The 21,358-nt window shown below is 42.4% G+C and overlaps 1 protein-coding gene across 1 annotated transcript in view; it reads right to left on the bottom strand.

Annotated features, from left to right (window-relative positions):
• LOC311000611 (choline transporter-like protein 5-A) overlaps positions 1-21,358 on the bottom strand; it is a gene marked incomplete at both ends in the record, with an annotated part of 50,026 nt that overhangs the window by 11,766 nt on the left and 16,902 nt on the right. The window contains 5 exons of the mRNA XM_083991351.1: positions 43-171; positions 1,496-1,580; positions 2,500-2,584; positions 12,568-12,641; positions 19,417-19,465. Coding sequence (XP_083847477.1) covers positions 43-171; positions 1,496-1,580; positions 2,500-2,584; positions 12,568-12,641; positions 19,417-19,465 — 422 coding nt within the window. The remainder of the gene's footprint in view (positions 1-42; positions 172-1,495; positions 1,581-2,499; positions 2,585-12,567; positions 12,642-19,416; positions 19,466-21,358) is intronic.

Genomic DNA, 21,358 nt, shown 5'->3' with positions numbered 1-21,358 from the left:
ATAATTCTCATGTTATCACTGTGTCATTGTCCACTGTTGTACCTTGTCAGGGTCGTTAAATCCCGGTTTACAGAACTGTTTGTAATATTCCCAGTAGCTGCTGCTGAGCTTGTGTTGCAGCTGCATCTCAGTGTAAGTGGCAAACCTGTCCGGGCATCGTGGCACACACATCTGGAATAAAATACACACATACACATCATTTTCCTGAATTAATTTAGAGAAGAAATCGACCACTGTTGTGTTCATATGGATCACACTGATACCTGACCGACATTAATGCTAATTAGCAGCCAGCTCTAGCCAAACAGGCCATTTGCTGGCTAATATACTTCCACATCTGGGCTGATTCAGCTGTCACCACCCTCCAGTACCACCCTCCAATCTGGCAACAAGAAGATTTCCTATGTATGTGGAACTGGTCCAGACACTTGGATAAATTTGGGCTGTAGAACTGAGCATCTGCCCTAAGTCAGAGAAAGAAAATAAATCCTGCACAGTTCTGTTCCTCAGCATCCCAGGGTATTGATAATCTGAATTAATGAAGGTCTAGAGACACTGATTCATTGAGATCATCAATGAGTTGTGATGCTGAGCAAGAGCAGAGGGCATTCTATGTTGAAGGCTCTCTGGGTTACAGAACATTTACTTTGTTGGTGACCACTGCCAAGAGAGGACAGTATGGACAATGTGTAGGCTGTTTTTCTTTTGTTGTTGTTTTTTTTTGCAGTGTCTAAAAAGTGGGTTAGTGTTCTCTGTTCCAGGTTTAATGCTCTTTTTATGTTTTTTTTTAATCATTATTTTATGTTATCTTTATACAGTACAGTGGTTGAAAAGATTTTTCAGACACCCCATGCATTTGTGAAATATTGCAGTAAGAATCACTCTTAGGTCTTATAATCCTAAAAATGCCATTAAAAACATAAAATTAATTGGTTCCATAAAAATACATAAGAAATTTAGAGTATTGGGTCATTTTGGTACCAGTGATCCACCAATGAAGACTGTGCTTTTTATTAAGAGACACAATTTTTGTTGCCCTGCTAAAGCCAGCACATTTGAGAGACAAAAATGGCTAAAACAAGGAACCTAACGCAGGAAACACGCCTGAAGATACAGATTCTCAGCCAGGAAGGGTCCAGCTGCCTCCAGATAGCCAGATGGAGCAGACGCAGTCCTTCACTCTGCAGAAATACAGACCAACCAACAGCTTGGAGGACAAACCAAGATCTGGATGTCCAAGGGTTTCTTCAGCAAGAAATGACCGCATCCTGATCCACATGTGCAGGGAAAACCGCTAAAATTTTAAGGGTGTCCAAAAACTATTTTCCACCTCTGTACTATCACTCGAACGATTGTGTACATGCACGTGTGGTGTATTTGTTTGCTTCTTTTATTCAGGCATGGCACAGTGAATTCCGTTGTACTTTGTGCAATGACAATGGAGTCTATATATCTAGCCTCAGGCTGAAGTGACATGATAACTCAGCTGTATCACCTGAGTGGTGGGACACTGTAGGTTGATGAGAATTGCTGGGTTGGCACATTTTAAGATGTTGAAGTAGAACAGAATGGGTTTCTTCCTGCAAAAAAAAACAAACATAAAGAACCATCAGTCTGTGATGTAATAAATACGGCATTAGGACAAATACTTGTGTTTTCTTCAGCTCACAAGAACTTTAATCAAAGAAATCAGGATAAAAGACACAGAGCTGCCAGAGAAGAAGTGTTTTCACTTCAACTACCATGGTGCTGAGGTGGTTTGTTCACAGTGGTTTGCTGTGAAATAGGAGAATCAAGATGAATCTAAGTAGTAAAAAAAAATCTTTGGGCCTTTTACTAAAGTCAGTGGGATCCTCTGCTCTGAAACCTACTGACGATATAAAGCATGTAACAGAAAGTTACCACCTGTAGATGGCAGTGTAAACCAGAGGAAAACACCAAGTCTGTGCTGCTGGCTTAGTGTTAGCAGCTCTTTGTCTGAGTGAGCTCCTCATCGCTGTGCTGCAGCTGCTTCCTTTATCACTGGAGCTGCATCACATTCTTTTCTGTACAGTCACATGGAGATGATGGAGAATCACGACGGTGTCAGGGATAAAGATCAGCTCCACAGTCACAGACCAGGACGAGTACAGGTGTTAAATTAACACACAAGAATGCACGGCCACATACTTGTAGTGTTGTAATTTTGGTTTGTGAGTACAGTATCTACTGAGAACTGGACCATGTTTAAACAGCTCCATCTGGTCAGTCCCATGTCAAACACTCTATACGTTTCAGCAGCCTGTACTATCCCATAATTTGTTACACAGAGAAAGAGATCAGCAGCACAACTAAAGTAGAAGCACAAATTTGACCATAACGTTTACTGGAGCTGTATCTATGCTAAAATGGATCATATTGGAGTAAGTATGGTTGAGAAGTGGTATTGATGTGAGGGTATCTTATCTTATCAGAACCAGCATCTACATGTGACAGGGTTCTGCACTGACAGTCACTTACGCATTGGCTGTTCCCTTCTGACCACAGAACTGTCCATAGCTGTCTGTAGGATGGAGAACCTTCCTGGGGTCTCCATGCAACCAGGCTGAAGAAAGACAGAGAGATAGAAAGAGAGAGAGAGATAAAAATGTTCATTTTAATAACTCACATGCCGACATACAGTAACAAAAGGATTACATTAATGATCAATGAGAGGTCTCTCTCTCTGTGGAATAAATTACAACCTTTTTTTTGCTACTACCCATTCATTAATATTAATTGTTTCATAATAGAAATTAGCTTGCATTACATACAAGAAATTGCTTTGTAATATTTTCCATCAACAAAATGACCTGCACAACAAGCTTCACATGAAGAGGGTGGAAATTAATAAAAGCATAACTGTAAAATGATGAAATAATAATGTAGTACCATAGGGCTAAAATAATTCAAATGAATATATAATTACATATAATTATGCATAAAGTAAAGTGATGGTTACAGAAGCTCTTTTTTCTAATAGAAAATGAAAATCACACACATTTTTACATCAAATCAATGTTATATCAGCTGCATATAAAGAGATTATAAAGAGGTGTGTTTATAGTAATGTATCACATTTCCTTTTTTTTTTTTTTTTCATATTTTCTGGACGGGAAGAAGACACTTCTAAAAACAAACCAATAAATATCGTCCATATCTGAGCGTCCTTAATGTCGTGCCCATCCAGCATCTTTGTACCAGAACCTTCTCATCGCTGAAACATTCATGTATGTACAAAGCAGTAAATGGTTCATGTGTGTGTGTGTGTGTGTGTGTGTGTGTGTGTGTGGCAGCAATGGAGGGGAGGGAGGTAAGAAAGAGGAGAGGGGGTGGGGGGGCTTGGGGTAAGTAAAAAGTACGGGCAGGGGGTGTGTGAGCGAGTGAGGTGATGTCATCGTGAATGATGTCATCCATGTCTGGTTGTAGCGGAGCTGGAGTGGATGTGATTCTGGAACCAGCTTTTGTTATACTGTATGTGTGTGTGTCCCTCCCTCCGCCGTGTGTGTGAGTGTGTGTGTCTGTGTGTGTGTGTGAACCAAGACAATGTCCACCTGCCATTAGGGTTTCAGTCAGGTTGTAGATCTTGCTTCAATGTGTGTGTGTACAGAGGGGGATTAATAGATTCATATCCTCTTTATGAGATGATGTCACCAGTTATCCCACTGTAACACACACACACACACACACATGCTCATACTCATGCACGCACATATGGTCTGCTGCTCTGATCTACTCACTCAGAAGTGCTTCGTACTAACATACAGAAACAATGAGGTCATACTAAGATATGAGGACATGCGCACACGCACACAATTTGGAGGTACTTGAAATTAGAGCAGCGGTCAGTAGAAACAGTGGAGGCAGCTGAAACAGAATCGCAGACTGAATCTGTAATCAAACACGTCCTAATGATATAAGAGGGTCAGTAAATCTGATGCGGTTTGTGCGTCAGCTGCTCTGAAATGGTTCAAATTCTGGTGAAACATGGAATAGTTTGGGTGATGTTACATATTTCATAAAGGTGGAAGAAAAACCTGAGAGCAGCCCCAGGTGATGGAACCCCTGGGTGACATCATACTAGCAAATGGGACTGAGAGACTGCCTGTTGGGACAGGGATGAGCTCATCCTGGTCCTCCTGTGAAGCAGAAGCTCTGCCTGCTGTTTGATGGTTGTTCATATACTGTAGCAGTACATTTTGGAAAGAACTTGAGAACTATATATTATGTAAAACAAAACATAAAATCAACATTGAGGGGAAGAACATGGTGGTTGTTGTGTGTTACCATGTGCTGTTTTGTGATGTGGTCTTGTTTGACGATACAGTCTACCTGCACTTCTGCTCACAATGAATCTCCCTCTGGGACAATAAAGTATATCTTATCTTAACATAATTACTTATTTTGAATGCAAAGAAAAGAAACTATGTACTATACAGTAGTAAACCTTTATATTTTATTGGGGAAATTTCATATCCATAAATACAAATCTCAGAATTCTTCACCATCATTTAAATTGTTTTTGATTAAAGTTGATTATTATTTTAAGTATCTTAATTTAATTACAAATGAGAAATGTATATCAACAATGAACATATATTTAGAAATGTTCAACCAATAATCAGTCACAACAATTATAATTATAATTCTCATGGGATACGAGGTCTGTCACAAAAATTATTTTCTTTTATTGTTAGTTTGATTGTTTTCTCTTATTCTTAACCTTTGTTATACTGCCATATATTTGTAACTTTACTGTACTGTTACTGTTGTAACGAACTGGAAAGACTGAAATGTTTGTTGCTACAACTTTCAATAAAGTTGAAAAAAAACCTGCTCTGCCTGCTGTTTGATGCTGAGAGACAGGGAGAGTGTTGTACAGCAGCAGTTGCACCAAGCGGTATTACTGGTACAACTCTGACATAACCTGGCGTTGAAGTCCAGTCTAACAGTTACACCGTCTGGGCTTCTTGTTGCTGAGATGGGCTGGAAATCCAACGCCTCATCTAGGAGCAGGTGTAGCATCAAAGATATCTAGGCTGTTTCTATAGTAACAACTTCATTTAGAGAGTTTACAGACAGGCTTTTAGACAGGAGTGAAGCAGGCTGTGATCTATGGAAAATGTACAGTGACAAGCAGCTGGTTGGGAGGTTTGCTGCTGTGCTGGAGATCTGCTTCTATATTGACCATGCAGCCTTGTTACCCAGGTTGCAGCTCCTTTTTGCAGTGAGGCTACAGTCCTCGCTGCAGGCGGCCCCGGTTTGAATCCTGCATCGGGCGGCCCTTTCCTTCATGTCATTCCCCCTCTCTCTGCCTCCCCATTTCCTGTCTCTCTCAACTGTTCTAATAAAGGCGTGAAAAGCCAAAACATGTACTTTAAAAAAGAACAACGTTCGAGACTGTCAGTCATGTTGTCTGCAGATTTAAGCTGAAAAGCTGAACATGTGGTGATAACAGCATAGAGGAGAGCTAACAATGACAGAATACAATAGAATAGACTTGATTGTCATTGTACAGTGGACTACAACGAAATAGTGGATGCATACACCCAGTCTAGGAGCTTTTTGCCTTCAAACCCTCACCTCAGGGATAACTGTAAATATAACAAACAAACAAAAAACATTTGACCACCACTTAGTGAGCAAAATGAGCAAGAATATATCATCCATGTAGCATCACTGCTTCTATACCTCCACCTCTCTACCTTAAATTTCCACTTCTGGTGCTTTCAGACATACACAGTTCTGGCTCTGGTTCCGTTCTGGCATCTCAGAACCTGGGTGCTTTCTGGTGAACCAGCAGCTTTTACAACAGTTTAGGTGGAACCAAAGTTTGAGAATGTTACCCTGCATTACTCAAAATGTTTGCTGTCTCAGTAATCCTTATATTTACGAATTATTGGGTCTGGCATTGGAGTGAACCCAGCCTTGGCATCTCTTCCCAGAGTCCAAAGATAAGGTTACTTTCGGTCTGAATGCACCGGCCGCTTCAAAATTGGGTTCAGGAACCGGAATCGGCACAGAGCCCATGCCTGCATATCTGAAGTGCCAATGTTTCCACATTCAGCTGCAAAATGGTTAAAAAATGTATTTATATTAGAGTAGAATCAACAGGTCTTTTTCAATCTGTTTCTGTTGGAAGATGTCTCATGTGTGATCACACAAAGCAGCACCAGAGGCACCTCCCACGTTTGTATCGTGGTGTGTCTGCTTTAACATGAGCTGAAACGAAAACCAAGAGGTTCAGTAGATGTGACACACACAAAAATCATCCTGCACGTACAGCTGATTAGAATAAAGGTTATTCAAAAGACTGGTCTTAATGGAGACCAAGTCATTCAATGGGACCAGGATCAATATTGACCTGTTGGTGCCACTGGACCCTGGGGCTTCAGGGGCTTCAGGAGCTTCGACATTAAAGGGATAGTTCAGCTTTTTTGACATGAGGTTGTGTACAGCAAGGTCGTCATGGCTGTTACATTACCTCCTGTGGATTCTGACCATGTGCTGCTGTGCACTGGGCCAGAAAAAAAGCTAGTTCAGCCACTTTTAAAAACACCCACCAAAACACTCCAACATCAGGTTTAAAGGGATAGTTCACCCAAAATTGAGTTGATTTGAGTTATAATTGAGTTACAGCGGGGCTCCGTGCTGCACTGTATGTCCATATGACGGTTGTGAACGGAGCTCACTTTTCTTCGTTCAAAAAGAGACACCAAAAAACATCCAAATACCTCCACAATGCTCGTCTGTAACGTCCCTCTTGTATTGAAGCCCCAACATGAGAAATTGTTCAGAGAAAAATTAAATAATTATATGTTTTAAGCTTGTTTGTAGCAGAAGCTCCCAGCACTGCTCTTCCTGGCCCGTCCAAATCTTGCGCGATTTGCATTGACACCCAGTTCACAGCTCCGCAAATCGCGCAAGATTCCGGCCGAGCCACAGTGCTTAATTCTTAATTTTTTTTTTTTTTCGGAACAATTTCTCATGTTGGGGCTTCAATACAAGAGGGACATTACAGATGAGCACTACTGTATTGAGGTATTTGAATGTTTTTTTGGTGTGTCTTTTTGGATGAAGAAAAGTGAGCTCCGTTCGCAACCGTCACATGGACATGCAGTGCAGCACGGAGCCCGGAGAAATTAGAATTTTGGGTGAACTATCCCTTTAAATGTGTGTCTCATGTGGAACATTTTCAGCTCAGCCACTTTGTGCTGGGCGGAAGATAGAGTCCTCACTTTCTCTGCACAGACGGGTCTTGTTGTGGTTCTACTGATGGTTTTCATGGGGCTGTAAACTCCAGAACATCATATTCTTCCGGTGCTCACATCAAACACTTTGATTCAGCTTCTTTCTCGACGTCCTGCTGTGACTTAAGGAACCTCTGAACGTATCAATCAGCTCCAACAACAAAGAGCTTTTGCTCTTTTATTGTCTCCCTGCTGCCTTGATGTTTCACACCTCGCTCTGTGTCTAAGGACAAACTACAGATAAGCCTCTCTCCTCCTCACTTCCTCTCTTTCTTTCCCTCCTCTCTTTTCCTCTCCTCTACGTCTCTATCTGCTTATACAATCAATGTGATTGAGGCGTAGACAGCGAGGAAATAAAGGCAGAGCTCCCACAGTGAGCAGCTGAAAGCCAGACGACAGGGGAGAGAGAAACAATCATCTGGCCCAAATCTTCAGAGACATCATCAGTGAATTTAATGATGCTGAATTTGTATATTTCCCTCTCCTGACGCTACAGTAAAACAATAACAACGGGCTCTATGAGGATGCCTGGGAAATACAGCACAGGACAAAGCAGATTTCATCAGAAAGCTTAGCTGTAATTAGTCTGGATCATTTGTTAAAGGGATAGTTCACTCAAAATTGAAATTTCACTCATTATCTACTCACCCTCATGTGGACTAAGGGCTGGGAGAAGTTTCAGAGTTATCTGTGGCTTCTCTGAGTTACAGGGGGTCTCGGTGTAGCAGTGCATGTCCATATAACGGTTGCAAATGGATACCAACTGTCTTCGTAACAAAAAGACACCAAAAAACATGCAAATACCTCCATGCTGCTCGTATGTAATGTCTGTCTTGTATTGAAGCCCCAAAATGCAAAACTGTCCCAAAAAAAATTAAATAAGTCTATATTTCAAGCTTGTTTTGTAGCGGAAGCTTCTCGAGCAGCATCGAGGTATTTGGATGTTTTTTGGTGTGTCTTTTTGTTACGAAGACAGTTGGTATCCATTTGCAACCGTTATATGGACATGCACTGCTACGCCGAGACCCCCTGTAACTCACGCCTAAATTCCACTGGATGCGGAACGGCTGCATATCCGCTCCGGTACGGCGGCGGAGCCGTTACGTCTTAATTATAATCACCGTGTGAGCGTCCACCGACTCCGGGTCCGCTGCGTCGTGGGTCCGGAACAGCACCGGCATCCGGCAGCCCTCGCAACACATACGCAGAGCTTCTATTTTTGCCGGACGCCTGAGCACGCCGCATCAATCAGCACAGAGCAGGTCGTGTATGACAGGAAATCGCGGGCAAAATACAAAATAAAACACCTGGTTAATTTTCAAAATAAAATACACCATGTTTACAGCGGAGCATATTTCCTGCTTTACACCTTGAAAACGTTGTAATGGGCAGCGACCGGCCTGAAGTCAGCAGCTCGGAGGTTTTCAGACATCATTTCACCCCGTTTACACCACGGACAAGGAGATAGTGATTGTAAAATCAAGTCAGGTCAGCACCAAGTTGTTTCTCTACTACTCCTCTGGATTAAATTAATTGTTTTTGATTTTGTGGTTCACTTTATGGAAACTACAACCCGCTTTATCGCGAGATCACGTGTTCCCGCTGTGCGGCGGAGCCGCAACAATCAACATCACGGACGGAACCGGTGTGAGTTGACAGAGTCGGAGTACGTAGCCGTTCCGTAGCGGACCCGTTTCGGAATCGTTCCGCATCCAGTGGAATCCCGGCGTCAGAGAAGCCACGGAGGACTCTGAAACTTCTCCCAGCCCTTAGTCGACATGAGGTTGAGTAGATAATGAGTGAGTTGGGTGAACTATCCCTTTAATAATGAGCAACATTTCTCCAGACCTCAATACTTAAAGCTGGGGCTATTGATTTTGGCCACTTGGGGGCAGCAGAGCAAACTGTGGCCTGAAAACATCAGCTGACAGATCATCTTCAAGATTCAATGAACTCCACGGTTCATGGAAAGCTATGAAATTAAAAATAACGAACGACCGACCAACAGACGGACACTACTTTATTCCCAAGGGGAATGAATAATCTATATTTCTTTATATAGCTCATAGCTCATTCCTTTATCTCAGTGTTTTTCAACCTTTTTTGCTCAGTGGGCGACCACGCCATCAGCTGTGCCGTGACATAGGCCTATTGACTCAGCAGCACCACCTGTTGTTGTGGAGTGCGAATTACAGGTCTTGCTGTGAGTGCAAGTGTGTGGATCAGCGCGGAGGGTGGAATATTACTGCCAAAAGTCACGTGACAGTTACATAGTTGTAGAATTGTAGTTGTAGTTGCAGAATTGTAGTTGTAGTTGCAGAATTGTAGTTGTAGTTGTAGAATTGTGTTTGTAGTTGTAGAATTGTGTTTTTATACTTGAAGGATTTTTTTTCTTTTACTTGAAGAAATATGTTTTTTGTTTCTGAAGCATGGTGTATTCATTCAATAGGTGCATTTCTTATTTGTGAAACAAAATGCATTAGTTTGTGAATTATGTTTTGTATTTGCAAAACACACTAAGTTTGTTTGTGAATCGTTGGGCGTGAGTAAAACATGCTTTGCGGGTTTGTGGAGTTATGGCAGTAATTTCACCCCATAGGCGTGGCCCTGAAAAATACATGTAAATACATGTAGGACCCACATGTTTGTTCAGAGCCAGAAGGGCGTAAGTGTAGTTGTTGCCCTTAAACAGCATTCAAAATGACTGAGAAAACTGCAGACATGGAACTGTCTGAGGCAGAAAAGATTTTGATGAATATTATGAAACAAACTGATGAATCCATATTAAAGAAGTTAAAGATGAGTCAGAGTTGTTTTTGAATGTATGCCCTCACAAGAGTGATGACAGTAAGACAGAATCATGCCTTGAGAGCCTTACTGGGGTCATCCCTATGTTCCCCGGCTCCTATGTACCTGTTATGTGTGTGACTGGGGAACATAGAACCCTTTCATAGAAAAAGGGTGTCACTTACGCCCTTTTGGTTCTAAGCCCTCGTAATGCTCCTGCCGCAATTGTTAAATTTCATCAATGAGACCAACATTTATCTCCTAAAAATAATTTAACCAGCCAGTGGTAAACCTCTAAAAACCTGCGGGTAAGTTAATTAGCGATCGTTTTCTTGTGTTTGTGTCGTGTTTGACCGCTAGGCGGCAGTACTGGTTTGTAGTCAGCTTACCGTACCTTATAACAGAGTAGAGCAAGACTGCATTGAGCCACATGTATGTTATTGAGAACGTGAGCCATTAAACTAAGTTACTTGCTATCAACACGGCCTCATCCTTGGAACACGAACATGACAAAAATATTAAAACTTAATAAAGTTACATAATAACAGTGCTAGAGCGGGAAATAAAACAGCTTTTCGCCTGTTTTACAGCTACCGCTACCGGTTGCCGCAAAATGCATTCTGGGAAACTTGTATACTGCATACTGCGGTGTGAACGGTGTCGGTCTGCTGAAGTAGCATACTGAATCCCACATTCAGTATGCAGTACAGTATATATAACGCAGTATGTAGTAGGCAGTACGGTAGCCTCAGAGTTGTATTTAAAGTGGTATTCAGGGGGTGAATGTGAACGTAGTCAGTACGGCCTCCTGTGGAGCTCCAGTGTAGAGCCAGAGAGATCAAGAGGAGTGGAAAGGAACAAAACTGTGTTTGTGTGTTTTTATATTCTCTAGAGGAGACACCGATCAAAGAGGCACTGTTCATGTGTGTGTGTGTGTGTGTGTGTGTGTGTGTGTGCGTGTGCGTGTGCGTGTGCGTGTGTGTATGAGACAGAAGTGTTACACTCCTCAGCTAACGTTATTGGTCATGGCGTCTGCTCACAACAAAGTAAGTTCACAGACATGATTGTGTGTATGTGGGCACACCACATATTCACGCAGCTCACACTTGAAAATAACTGATTCAAAGTTCAGTTCACACAGACGAAAATGAACTTGTTCACTTTCACAGTTCATTTTTTAAACATTTGAACTGAGTTCACAGTTCCAAAAATGAACCAGCTCTCAGTCGTTTTCTTTTGAAGATAAATAAAATGATATAATAGGCCAGGGCCGGCCCTAGAATTTTGGTGGCTCTAAACAAGATTTTGTTCTGGCTTACAACTGAACGAACACACACACATATATATGTATATAATAAATATAGACAAAAAATCACCACAAATCTCTTAGATTTATTGCTGCAATAGCAATTGAAGGTGTTTTGTTTCAGCAGCAGCAAAACAGTGCGCATCAAAGTGGAGGTGCGCTCACTGCGCTGCGTTACTAAGGCAATACACGAGTCCTTTCCATGGGAGTAAACTTAACATACATTATTATGGACTATTGAAAAGTATTTGAATTAACTCTTGCAAGGAAAACTGTGAGGAACATGTTTGTGTTAAATGGATTGGTTGGGACCTTTCTGATCAGGTGGCCCTCCCACGCAGCAGGCCACTATTCGTTTTCCAATACCAGCCCCAAATCATTACCACCCCCAAAGTGAATGGATTACTATATTACAAAAAAAACAAAACACAAACATGTGTTACATTTAAAGGGATAGTTCAACATTTTGGCAAATTAGCCCATTGCCATAATCATAGCAGTAGGTTTGTTAGCTTTATTTGTTGGTGCAAGCTGTTTTTAGAACAGCCGAATCGAACTGCAAGCTGCTCAAAGCTACGCTACGGAGGCTAATGGGATTTCTTGGTTTCCCTCATCAAATCCAACAACTCCAAAATGCTTTGGTGGACAAGTTGTGACCTGCACATTCACCACGCTATGAGATAATAACGGAACGTTACCAGACAGAGTTGTTTTAGAGGTAAATTCATGCAAAACCGCTGATGCGTGTTCTCATCGGGGGCAGTTTTTCATCAGGCAGTCTCTGCATTTACCTTTACCTGATGAGTTTGATGAGGGAAACCAAGAAATCCCATTAGCCTCCGTAGTGTAGACCTGAGCAGCTCATGGCTCTGCTCCACCGTTCTAAAAATAGCTTGCACCGACAATTAAAGGTAACAAACCTACTGCTATGACAATAGGGATTATGGCAATGGGCCAATTTGCCAAAATGTTGAACTATCCCTTTAAACACTGTATTTTACCACAATAGTGAGTGTGAACACTGCTCACATTCATGTTCATCAGTGATAACTGATATGTCCAGTTTGATGTTCAAATGTATGTCGCTCATGCACAATTCTCCATACCATCGGTAGTGTGTGTGTGTGTGTGTGTGTGTGTGTGTGTGTGTGTGTGTGTGTGTGTGTGTGTGTGTGTGTGTGTGTGTGTGTGTGTGTGTTGACTCACCCACTATCCCCAGGGCCACATATGAGAAGATGACAATGATGAAGATCAAGCAGCATAACACATCAGTGCAGCTCCTGAAGAGACACAGAAGTAGAAGTGAATTATAAACCACAGCAGAATTCATGACACAAAATGAACTGTTACTGTACACACACACACACACACACACACACACACACACACACACACACACACACACACACACACACACACACACACACACACACACACACACACACACACACACACGTGCGGCGTGTAGCTGAACATCATCATGAGGAGAAAACATGACAGATAATACAGCTTGTTGTTTAATTAGCCCTTCCTGTGGCCCTGCTAAGGACAAGATAAAGAATCCACAGAAGAGTGTGTCGGACAGAAAGCTTCCTGGAGAGGCAGGAGAGAGAAATAGAGCAGGGGTGGAATTAAACTGCAGATTTCCTCCCAGTCACACAACTGAAGAGATGCAATTATAGATGCAAATTATACGTGTGTAGGAAAATGTGTGTGCGGGCGTTCACCACACTGTATCTTCTTCATTGTGTGTTTGTGTGTGTAAAATAATTGAGGACTGAGGTCTGATTTCTAGTTTTATTGCACTACAGATTCATTCACCAGGAAGTATTCCAAATCCTCCTGAAGCTTTATGTTCCCTCCAAAATGATATCTGCAACATATCCTGGAGACATCGTCATGGTTACCTCCACTTGGGTGTGGAGACAAAACCTGAGGTACACACCCAGGATGTGGTTGTGTCAGTGAAATTAGACACGACCAAATGCATGACAGCACATAGAACACTGAAGACTCATCCTTTTTATTCAATATTCATGGTCACACAAGCAACAAAGAAAATACATTTTATTTAGTGGTGAAGCTGAAAAGATGTAATTTCAAACATAATTGTGTAGCAGAGGTATAAATTGCATCTATGAGCCTGTGACTGGGGTAAGTTTTACATCGCTGCTATTTGCAGATGAGGTAATCCACCTTTAAATGGATAGTTCACCCAAAATTCAAATTTCACTCATTATCTACTCACTCTCATGTCGACTAAGAGCTGTGAGAATTTTCAGAGTCCTCCGTACCTTCTCTGAGTTGCGGGGGGGTCCGCACAGCAGTATTTGTCCATATAATGGTTGTGAATGGATACAACTTTCTTCGTCCAAAAAGACACACCAAAAAACATCCAAATACCTCCATACTGCTCGTCTGTAATGTCCCTGTATTGAAGCCCCGACATGAGAAATTGTTCCGAAAAAAATTAAATAAGTCTATACTTTAAGCTTGTTTGTAGCGGAAGCTCCCAGTGTCTCGGTTCGCTGCTCTTCCTGTGTCAGTGCACTGACCGGCAGAACAATTTCTCATGTCGGGGCTTCAATACAAGAGGGACATTACAGACGAGCAGTATGGAGGTATTTGGATGTTTTTTGGTGTGTCTTTTTGGACGAAGAAAGTTGGTATCCATTGACAACCATTATATGGACAAATACTGCTGCGCGGACCCCCCTATAACTCAGAGAAGGCACGGAGGACTTTTTAGTCGACATGAGGGTGAGTGGATAATTAGTGAAATTTGAATTTTGGGTGAACTATCCCTTTAAATGAGCACCTTTAAATCTGAGGCCATGGTTCTCAGTAGGAAACCCAGGGTAGAAAATGAGTCTCTGCCCAAAGTATCTCAGGGCCTTGTTCACGAATGAGGGAAAATGAGAGCTGAGCCAAAAGTCCTGGATCTACCGGTTAGTCGTTCCTCCCCATGAGTGGTGGGTCATGACCAAAAGAACAATGGGCCTCATTCACCAATATCTTCTTAAGAACCTTCTTAGATTCTTTCTTAAGTTGTTCTTAAGAGGTTCCTTAAGAAAACCCTACGTCAGATTCATCAACGCGTTCGTAAGCCTCAGAATTGTTCGCAGCTGTGTTCTTATGCCAACTCCTCGTAAGTTGAGGGCGTGTGCCAGGTGAGTCTAATTGACATATGATTAGCATAGGTAACCGCCCCATCAATGCCTGTAAAAGGGCATGAGACTGCAGGGCCGTGTGCACACAGAGACCACAGGCACTGAGCAGAGAAGGTGAAGTGAGAAAGAAAGTTGAAATGCTCAAATGAAAATCTGGGAGGGAGCACCAGACTCCAAACGTAAAAAGAACTTTAGTAGTGGAGTGGCGCTACTGCGGCAGGAATGAAACAAAAAAACAAACAAAAAGCTTATATTTAGTTTATATTTTTATATTTATATTTAGGCTATATTTAGTAGTGTCAGCAGTAACTGATATGAATTAAGTGTCTATAATGTTTTTTAAGAGACTGCAATTATTTGTCAATTATTATTATTAATATATATATTAAGCGGAAGCTCCCAGTGTCTCGGTTGATTATTAAAAACATCATAAAAGATAAGAAAATAATTCTTATTCAAATCATATAATATCATACAACTGCAGAACAAAAGAAAACGCTATTATCGGTTATTTTTGCAGAAGTCTCAGCACCTAAAAGTGCTTAAGTATACTCCTGACTGTTCTTAGATTTTGTTCTTAGTTAAGAACAAATTCTGGATAAGAAAACATTCATGAATGCCACAATCTTCGTAAAAACTTCGTAAGTAGGACTTAAGAACAAATTTGTTCTTAAGAACGGTTCGTGAATGAGGCCCAATGTTATGAATGAAGGGTTTTCTCAGGAGGGTGGCTAGGGTCTCTCTTAAGGCACGTTTCCATTGCAGGAACTTCGGGGTAACTTTACGGGGCCAGCCCCGTTGGTGCGTGTTTCCACTGCAGGAACCTCCCCCACAGGGCCATTTACAGGAACTTTTACGGGGGCCAACGGAGTACTCCAGGGTAGGTACTCCGTTCGGCCCTGAAAAGCTCCTGGGTGGGGCTCGAGGTTAACCCGCACTGATTGGCTAAAGCTAGAGCAGGCTCTGACGCTACCAGAAAGCACCAAAACAACCGCAGTCCCCGCCCTCGTCCCTACGTCACCACATTCACGCGCATCCCTTGGCTGCACACACAGAGAGGACCGCCCCTTTATGCCGTTCTCTCTCCTCATTGGATAAAGGTTGTAGGATACAAGGAAAGTTTTCTCCTCGGCTTACAGCAGAGCAGAGTGACTGACAGACCCGTGTTTCGGACCAAACACTCTATGTAAGTGATTGCTGTCGGAAGATATAACTATTTAAGACTTATATTAACACAAATATTCCGCTTACTTCTGCTTTAAGACTACACAAACACACACACCGTTAACATCGTATATATTATGTAAGGGATAATACCTGACGAGGTGTCCATTATTAGAAATTAATGGATGACGCGGAGGCGTGAACCGGTTGCTTCCGCGAAGTCCATTAATGCGTTGAAAAAAAGTTGTTATGGTCCGAGTGTCCGTTGCCATGGTTACCAACAAGCGTTTGAGCCAGCGCAGTAATATTTAGAACGTAATCAGGCAATATGACCGGAACATCTTTATGGGTGTCCATTATCACTTTTTAATGGACACCCCGCAGCCAATCAGAATCGAGCATTCACCCATGTCACGGAAACCAGGTAGAACCGGAGCATCGCGAGCGCTGCAGCCCAGCTGGAGGAGCTAATGCTACAGAGCTGACCATAGACTGTAGAGCCGACAGGCTCCGCTAGCCGCTAAGCTAACGGGAGCTGGTGTTGTTGTGGTGCGAGATGCCGCGGTAGGTTCCGCTCACTGCTCAGCACCAAGGGGGCAGTTGTCGGTCTGAGGAGTGAAGCTCACTTCCGCGTTCAAAAAGCTGCAATCCCCTCGGCTTCCTCTGGGGGCTGGCTCCAGAAGGGAGCAACTCCAATCGAGCCCCATGTTAAAATAGCCGATTTTACAGCTTAAAAAAACATATTTACAGCCTGGTACATTTAATTTTTTTGGTCTCAACCGATAGTTTCTACCCCCGCACACACTCTGAGGGGGGTGAATTTTTTTTAAACTCTACCGTTTTACTGTTATTAGGTTTAAAGTTCTGGCCAATTAGGGAGCAGAACCGTTGAGTGACAGGTCCGGCGACCGCTGCTACGAGGCCAGTGGTCGGGCTCTCGGCCGGCCAACGGCCGCACCGCTCCAAATATGGCAAGTAGAATCCAACATGGCGCGGTTCAAACCCCCGTAGTAGCGGCACAAAACAGACTCCCTCAAACCAATGGGTGACGTCACGGACGCTACGTCCATTCTTTTTACAGTCTATGCTCAGCACACGTGGAAATCCACAGCTGTTTGTTGTGTTTGTGTGACGGACGAGTGTCTCTCACTGCCAGTGTCTGTGTGTGACTGCAGTCTGTGTGACTGCAGCCTTTATTGCCAGACAGGACGTGGAAGCGCAGGAGTGTAAATATACAGCAGGTTATGTCAGTTAGGGCTGGACGATTAATCGAATTTTGATCGTGATTACGATTTTGGCTTCTCACGATCATAAAAACACTGTAATCGAAGATAAGCGATTATTTATTTGTCTATTGGTGTTTTATTCTGAAAAACACACATGCGCGCTTCCGCCCCCGCGCCTGCACTGCACTCCTCTCTCAGTTAATGCTGTGGACGAGTCCACTCGTGTGTTGACGGCGGCGTTTAAAAATCAGCGCCAGTGAAGAGAGAGCAGCGCTCAGGACGAATGAACGGGAAATAATAATTTAAAACACTCGCTCGTCTCCTCAAAGCGGCCGCACAACAACAACCCTCCTCCTCCTCCTCCTCCTCTTCCCCCGGCCCGTAGGCTACATGTGTTTACAAAGCCGGCAAGGAAGCAATCTGTAGAGCGGCGGATAACATTATACGATGTCATGACGTGTATTTGTGTAGTTTAATCCGTCATAAACAAGAGATCACTTATGGGGCGCGTCAAAAAAAAAAAAAAAAAGTTATGGGGTGCGTTTGTGACGAGAGCTGGGGCAGCGCAGCAGGGCGGAGGCTCTGATCTTCCCAGGTTGGATTTCATCCCAGAGACGCAATAAGCGACACACACGGAACAGAGAGCCTCCATTCTCCCTCTTAATAAGTTAAACCATGACAATTACTCCAAATCTGTTTATTCAAGGTAATAATGTAGAAAAGTTAAGCTAAACATCCTGTATAGTTTCTGCTGCTGGATCATAAAACTTAAAAAAGAAGTTTTAAATACATTTTGAATAAATATTTAAAATTATAAACTTTTAAACACACATTGGCACTGTTTATTTAAGGTAATAATGTAGCATGGTCAAGCTATAAATCCTGTACCCCCCCACCCCCATAATCGTGTAAATAATCGTGATTTCAATATTGACCAAAATAATCGTGATTATGATTTTTGCCATAATCGTCCAGCCCTAATGTCAGTCTCAGATAATAAGGTTATTTCATTTTCAATTTAACATTTTTATTTAAATGTAAAACTACATTTTTATTTTTATTTGTAGGAGTGCAGCAATCTACATGTTTGTATTTAATTAATTTGAACTAGTATGAAATACAAACAATTTGTCAGATGCATATATTTGCCCATTTTGCATCAATACAAAAGATTGAAGTGAGGTAAACAGACTGAGAAGTTTGTCTTGTTAGAAAACACAGATGTTAAAGCAGAAGTGAGTGATCCGGTCGTTTTCGCTAATGCTGCGTTCCAGGCAGGCTTTTGAAATGGTAAATTACAGCTTCAAGTCACAACTTACGACTTTGTAGCGTTCCAGGCAACCCACTCGTGTTTTTTCGACCTGTTTTACCGGTGAAAGTCACTATAACGGCCACTCGTAACTTCCGACCGGTGAACTCGTACCAGATCGAACTGGTACCACTTCACGGTCGGAAAAATACGAGTTTCCTTGAACGCACCATAACAGTCCTCGTCGCTACGTCACCACATTCACGGCGTTCCTTGGCTGCACACACAGCCCTGCATGCCGTTCTCTCTCCTCATTGGATAAAAACTGTAGGATACGATAAATGTTTTCTCTTCGGCTCAGAGCAGAGCAGAGTGACTGAGAGACCCGTGTTTCAGTCCAAACACTCTATGTAAGTGATTGCTGTCGGAAGATATAACTATTTAAGACTTATATTAACACAAATATATCACTCACTTCTGCTTTAACAAAGTTTTCACTTGGTGATGAATTACTACTATCATTTAATGTAAATATAGGCCTACAACTCGGATTTTAAGATGCATAATACATTCTTAGTTTTTCAGCGAACTATGTAATATCGCAATATATCGCACAATTTGGATATCGCAACATATCGCAATATATTGTATCGTGACCCAAGTATCGTGATACGTATCGTATCGTGAGGTCCTTGCCAATACACACCCCTATCTGGATGTAAACCTTACATTGTTGGAATTTATACTGTGATATCATTTTCAATATTGCAAAACTAAACCACCCTACACCTCTGTTTTCACTGGACTTCATAGTGTACGTATATGAACATATGAACAGGTCTTCTAGGAGACAGTACAAACAGCTGAGTTGACTGACAGCTGCTTTTCAGTTCAGATACTGTCTGGTGTAGAAACATCTCATCACTGTCATCACTGAGTGCCTATGTAAAAAAGAACCAGCCTCTCTGCTTTGGCAGATAGTGTTTCCTTTTGTTGGCCTACTGTGAGTCAGCACTCTGGCCTCTATCTTACAACCAGCACAGGCAGTAACACATGTGTCAACATCAAACAACATTGATGCTGTAAGGGAAAATAAAAATGTGTCAGTCAGAAACTAGCAAAGATGCCGTGGAGGATGGAGTTTGGAGTTGATTTGTTGTTTTCTTTCATAGCTTTTATTCTGTAAGGCATATGAAAAGTGCCATACAAATGAAGTCCGATTGATGGAATTGAGGTGTGGACTTACCTTCTGCTGACTGGACCTCTGAATGATGGATCAAACTTGTGTGGTTCTCCTGCAAGAAAAGAGATAAACAGATTTTTAACAGGTTTCAGCCAGAGCAGATCAAAGCCACACCTGGAGACAGAGGGTGGGGGGGGGGGGGGGGGGGGGGGGGGGGGGGCTGACAGAGGCTGAGGTGAGCAGCACTTGACTGGTCTGCTCAAGCAGAACTCCACATGTTGTTTGACAGACAGAACTCCAACCGTAGAAGAGGCAGTTCATGTGTGTTTCATGGAGGGGAAAGAAGCAACTGTAAAGTGGACTTATATACAGGAGGACCGACTGTAATGAGAATCAGGACCAACTGTGGGTCTACATCCACTATGATGGAGCCCCATTAACAGTGAAGTCACACTACACATGGACATCTACCTTAATACCGTATGGAGCTTTAATACAAACATCTACCTTTATACTGAATGGAGCTTTAATACTGTACAAACATCTACCTTTATACTGAATGGAGCTTTAATACAAACATCTACCTTTATACTGTATGGAGCTTTACCTCTATACTGTATGGACTCATAATGCATTTTGGAAATCAAGTCCAGCTTTCTTATGTGTTGTCATATTAGTGAATGTGTTTTGTTTGTCCTGTTTGTTATCCCTTAATGCCACCTTTATGAATAGGTACGAATACAAATTACTTTATTAATCCCTGAAGGGAAATTCATTTGTTTGTCAGCTCATCACCATTTGCAGAAGAATACAAAAGCCTGATGGCTGAAGGTACAAAGGGTCTTCTTTCTTCGTCCTGCAGCCAAGAGAGAGGAGCCGTCCACCACCGCTGCTTTTCCTGCTCCATCAAGGTGCCATGAAGTGGATGATCCCAGTTGTTCAGAATGGCCTCCACCATCTTCAGTGTTCATCTCTCCACCACATCCCCCAGTGAGTCCATCAGGGAAACATGATGGTAGTGCCTCAGGATGTTTGGCCTGTATCCTCAACGACTTCATGAAGAACTTTACATGGAACTTCAGCAACAACCGTTGGTGTGATGTCTCCTTTCTGAGTCTTCACCAATATCTCTGGCTCATCACTCTTGTTTGACAGAGAGTTGACATTTCCCATGATGACGGACGGCAGAGAGGACCCAGTTCATCTCCACCAGGGGCCTCATTTATCAATGTGGATACACGTTTGTTTTTTACATGCTCTTTCCCCGGTTTTGTGTGTACACACTTTTGACAAGATGAGAGAAAAAAGAGAGCAAGACCGAGCCCAAGTCCGAGTAGAGCTGAGCTAACTTAGTGGAAAGGGGTGCAAAGTAATGGTAACTGGTAGTGGAGACCCTGCTTTAAATTATTTGTCACATCATCTAAAAAAAAAAGGTTTTGTGGGATAAAGGGGCAGATTAAATATGATTATTCTTCTTTCTTCTCTGTTTCACTCAGATTTGGGAGTTCTTTGTTTTTATTGTAGCCCATTTCAATGCAAGCTGAGTTTTGTGACTGATACTGCTGTGTATCTCGCTTTCAGAGAAATTACGCTTCTTTCTCCGCTCTCCGTCCGTTGTCTTCACCGTCTGACGTCACTCCACAAATTTCCAGAGTGCACATGGCTACTTAATATGCATGTGCTGATTTGCATTGACCATATATGGTTGTGTTGGGCCGTTTAGGGGGCAGAATATGAGGCGTGTTTACAGCCACACTTTTCTTGGGTCCGGTGTGATTTATCAATGGAAATTGCGGAGAGTTGTGTGTACGCAGTTTGATAGAGCTGAAAAGGGTGTAAATATTTTGGGTGTACGCCATTTTTGGCTTTTCGCCATACGTCAAATTTAGTAGCACTTTTACACCCTGTTTGATAAATGAGGCCCCAGGCCTTTAACCTTTACACCACCAGCATGGCAACCACATGTATCTGTGGAGAGTGGCTTTCTCCACAGTTGGACTGAGCA

Source organism: Trachurus trachurus, assembly GCF_905171665.1.
Source record: "Trachurus trachurus genome assembly, chromosome: 17".
Classification (NCBI taxonomy): domain Eukaryota; kingdom Metazoa; phylum Chordata; class Actinopteri; order Carangiformes; family Carangidae; genus Trachurus; species Trachurus trachurus.
Note: the sequence above shows the minus strand (reverse complement) of the source record. Positions and strands in the feature narration are given on the sequence as shown.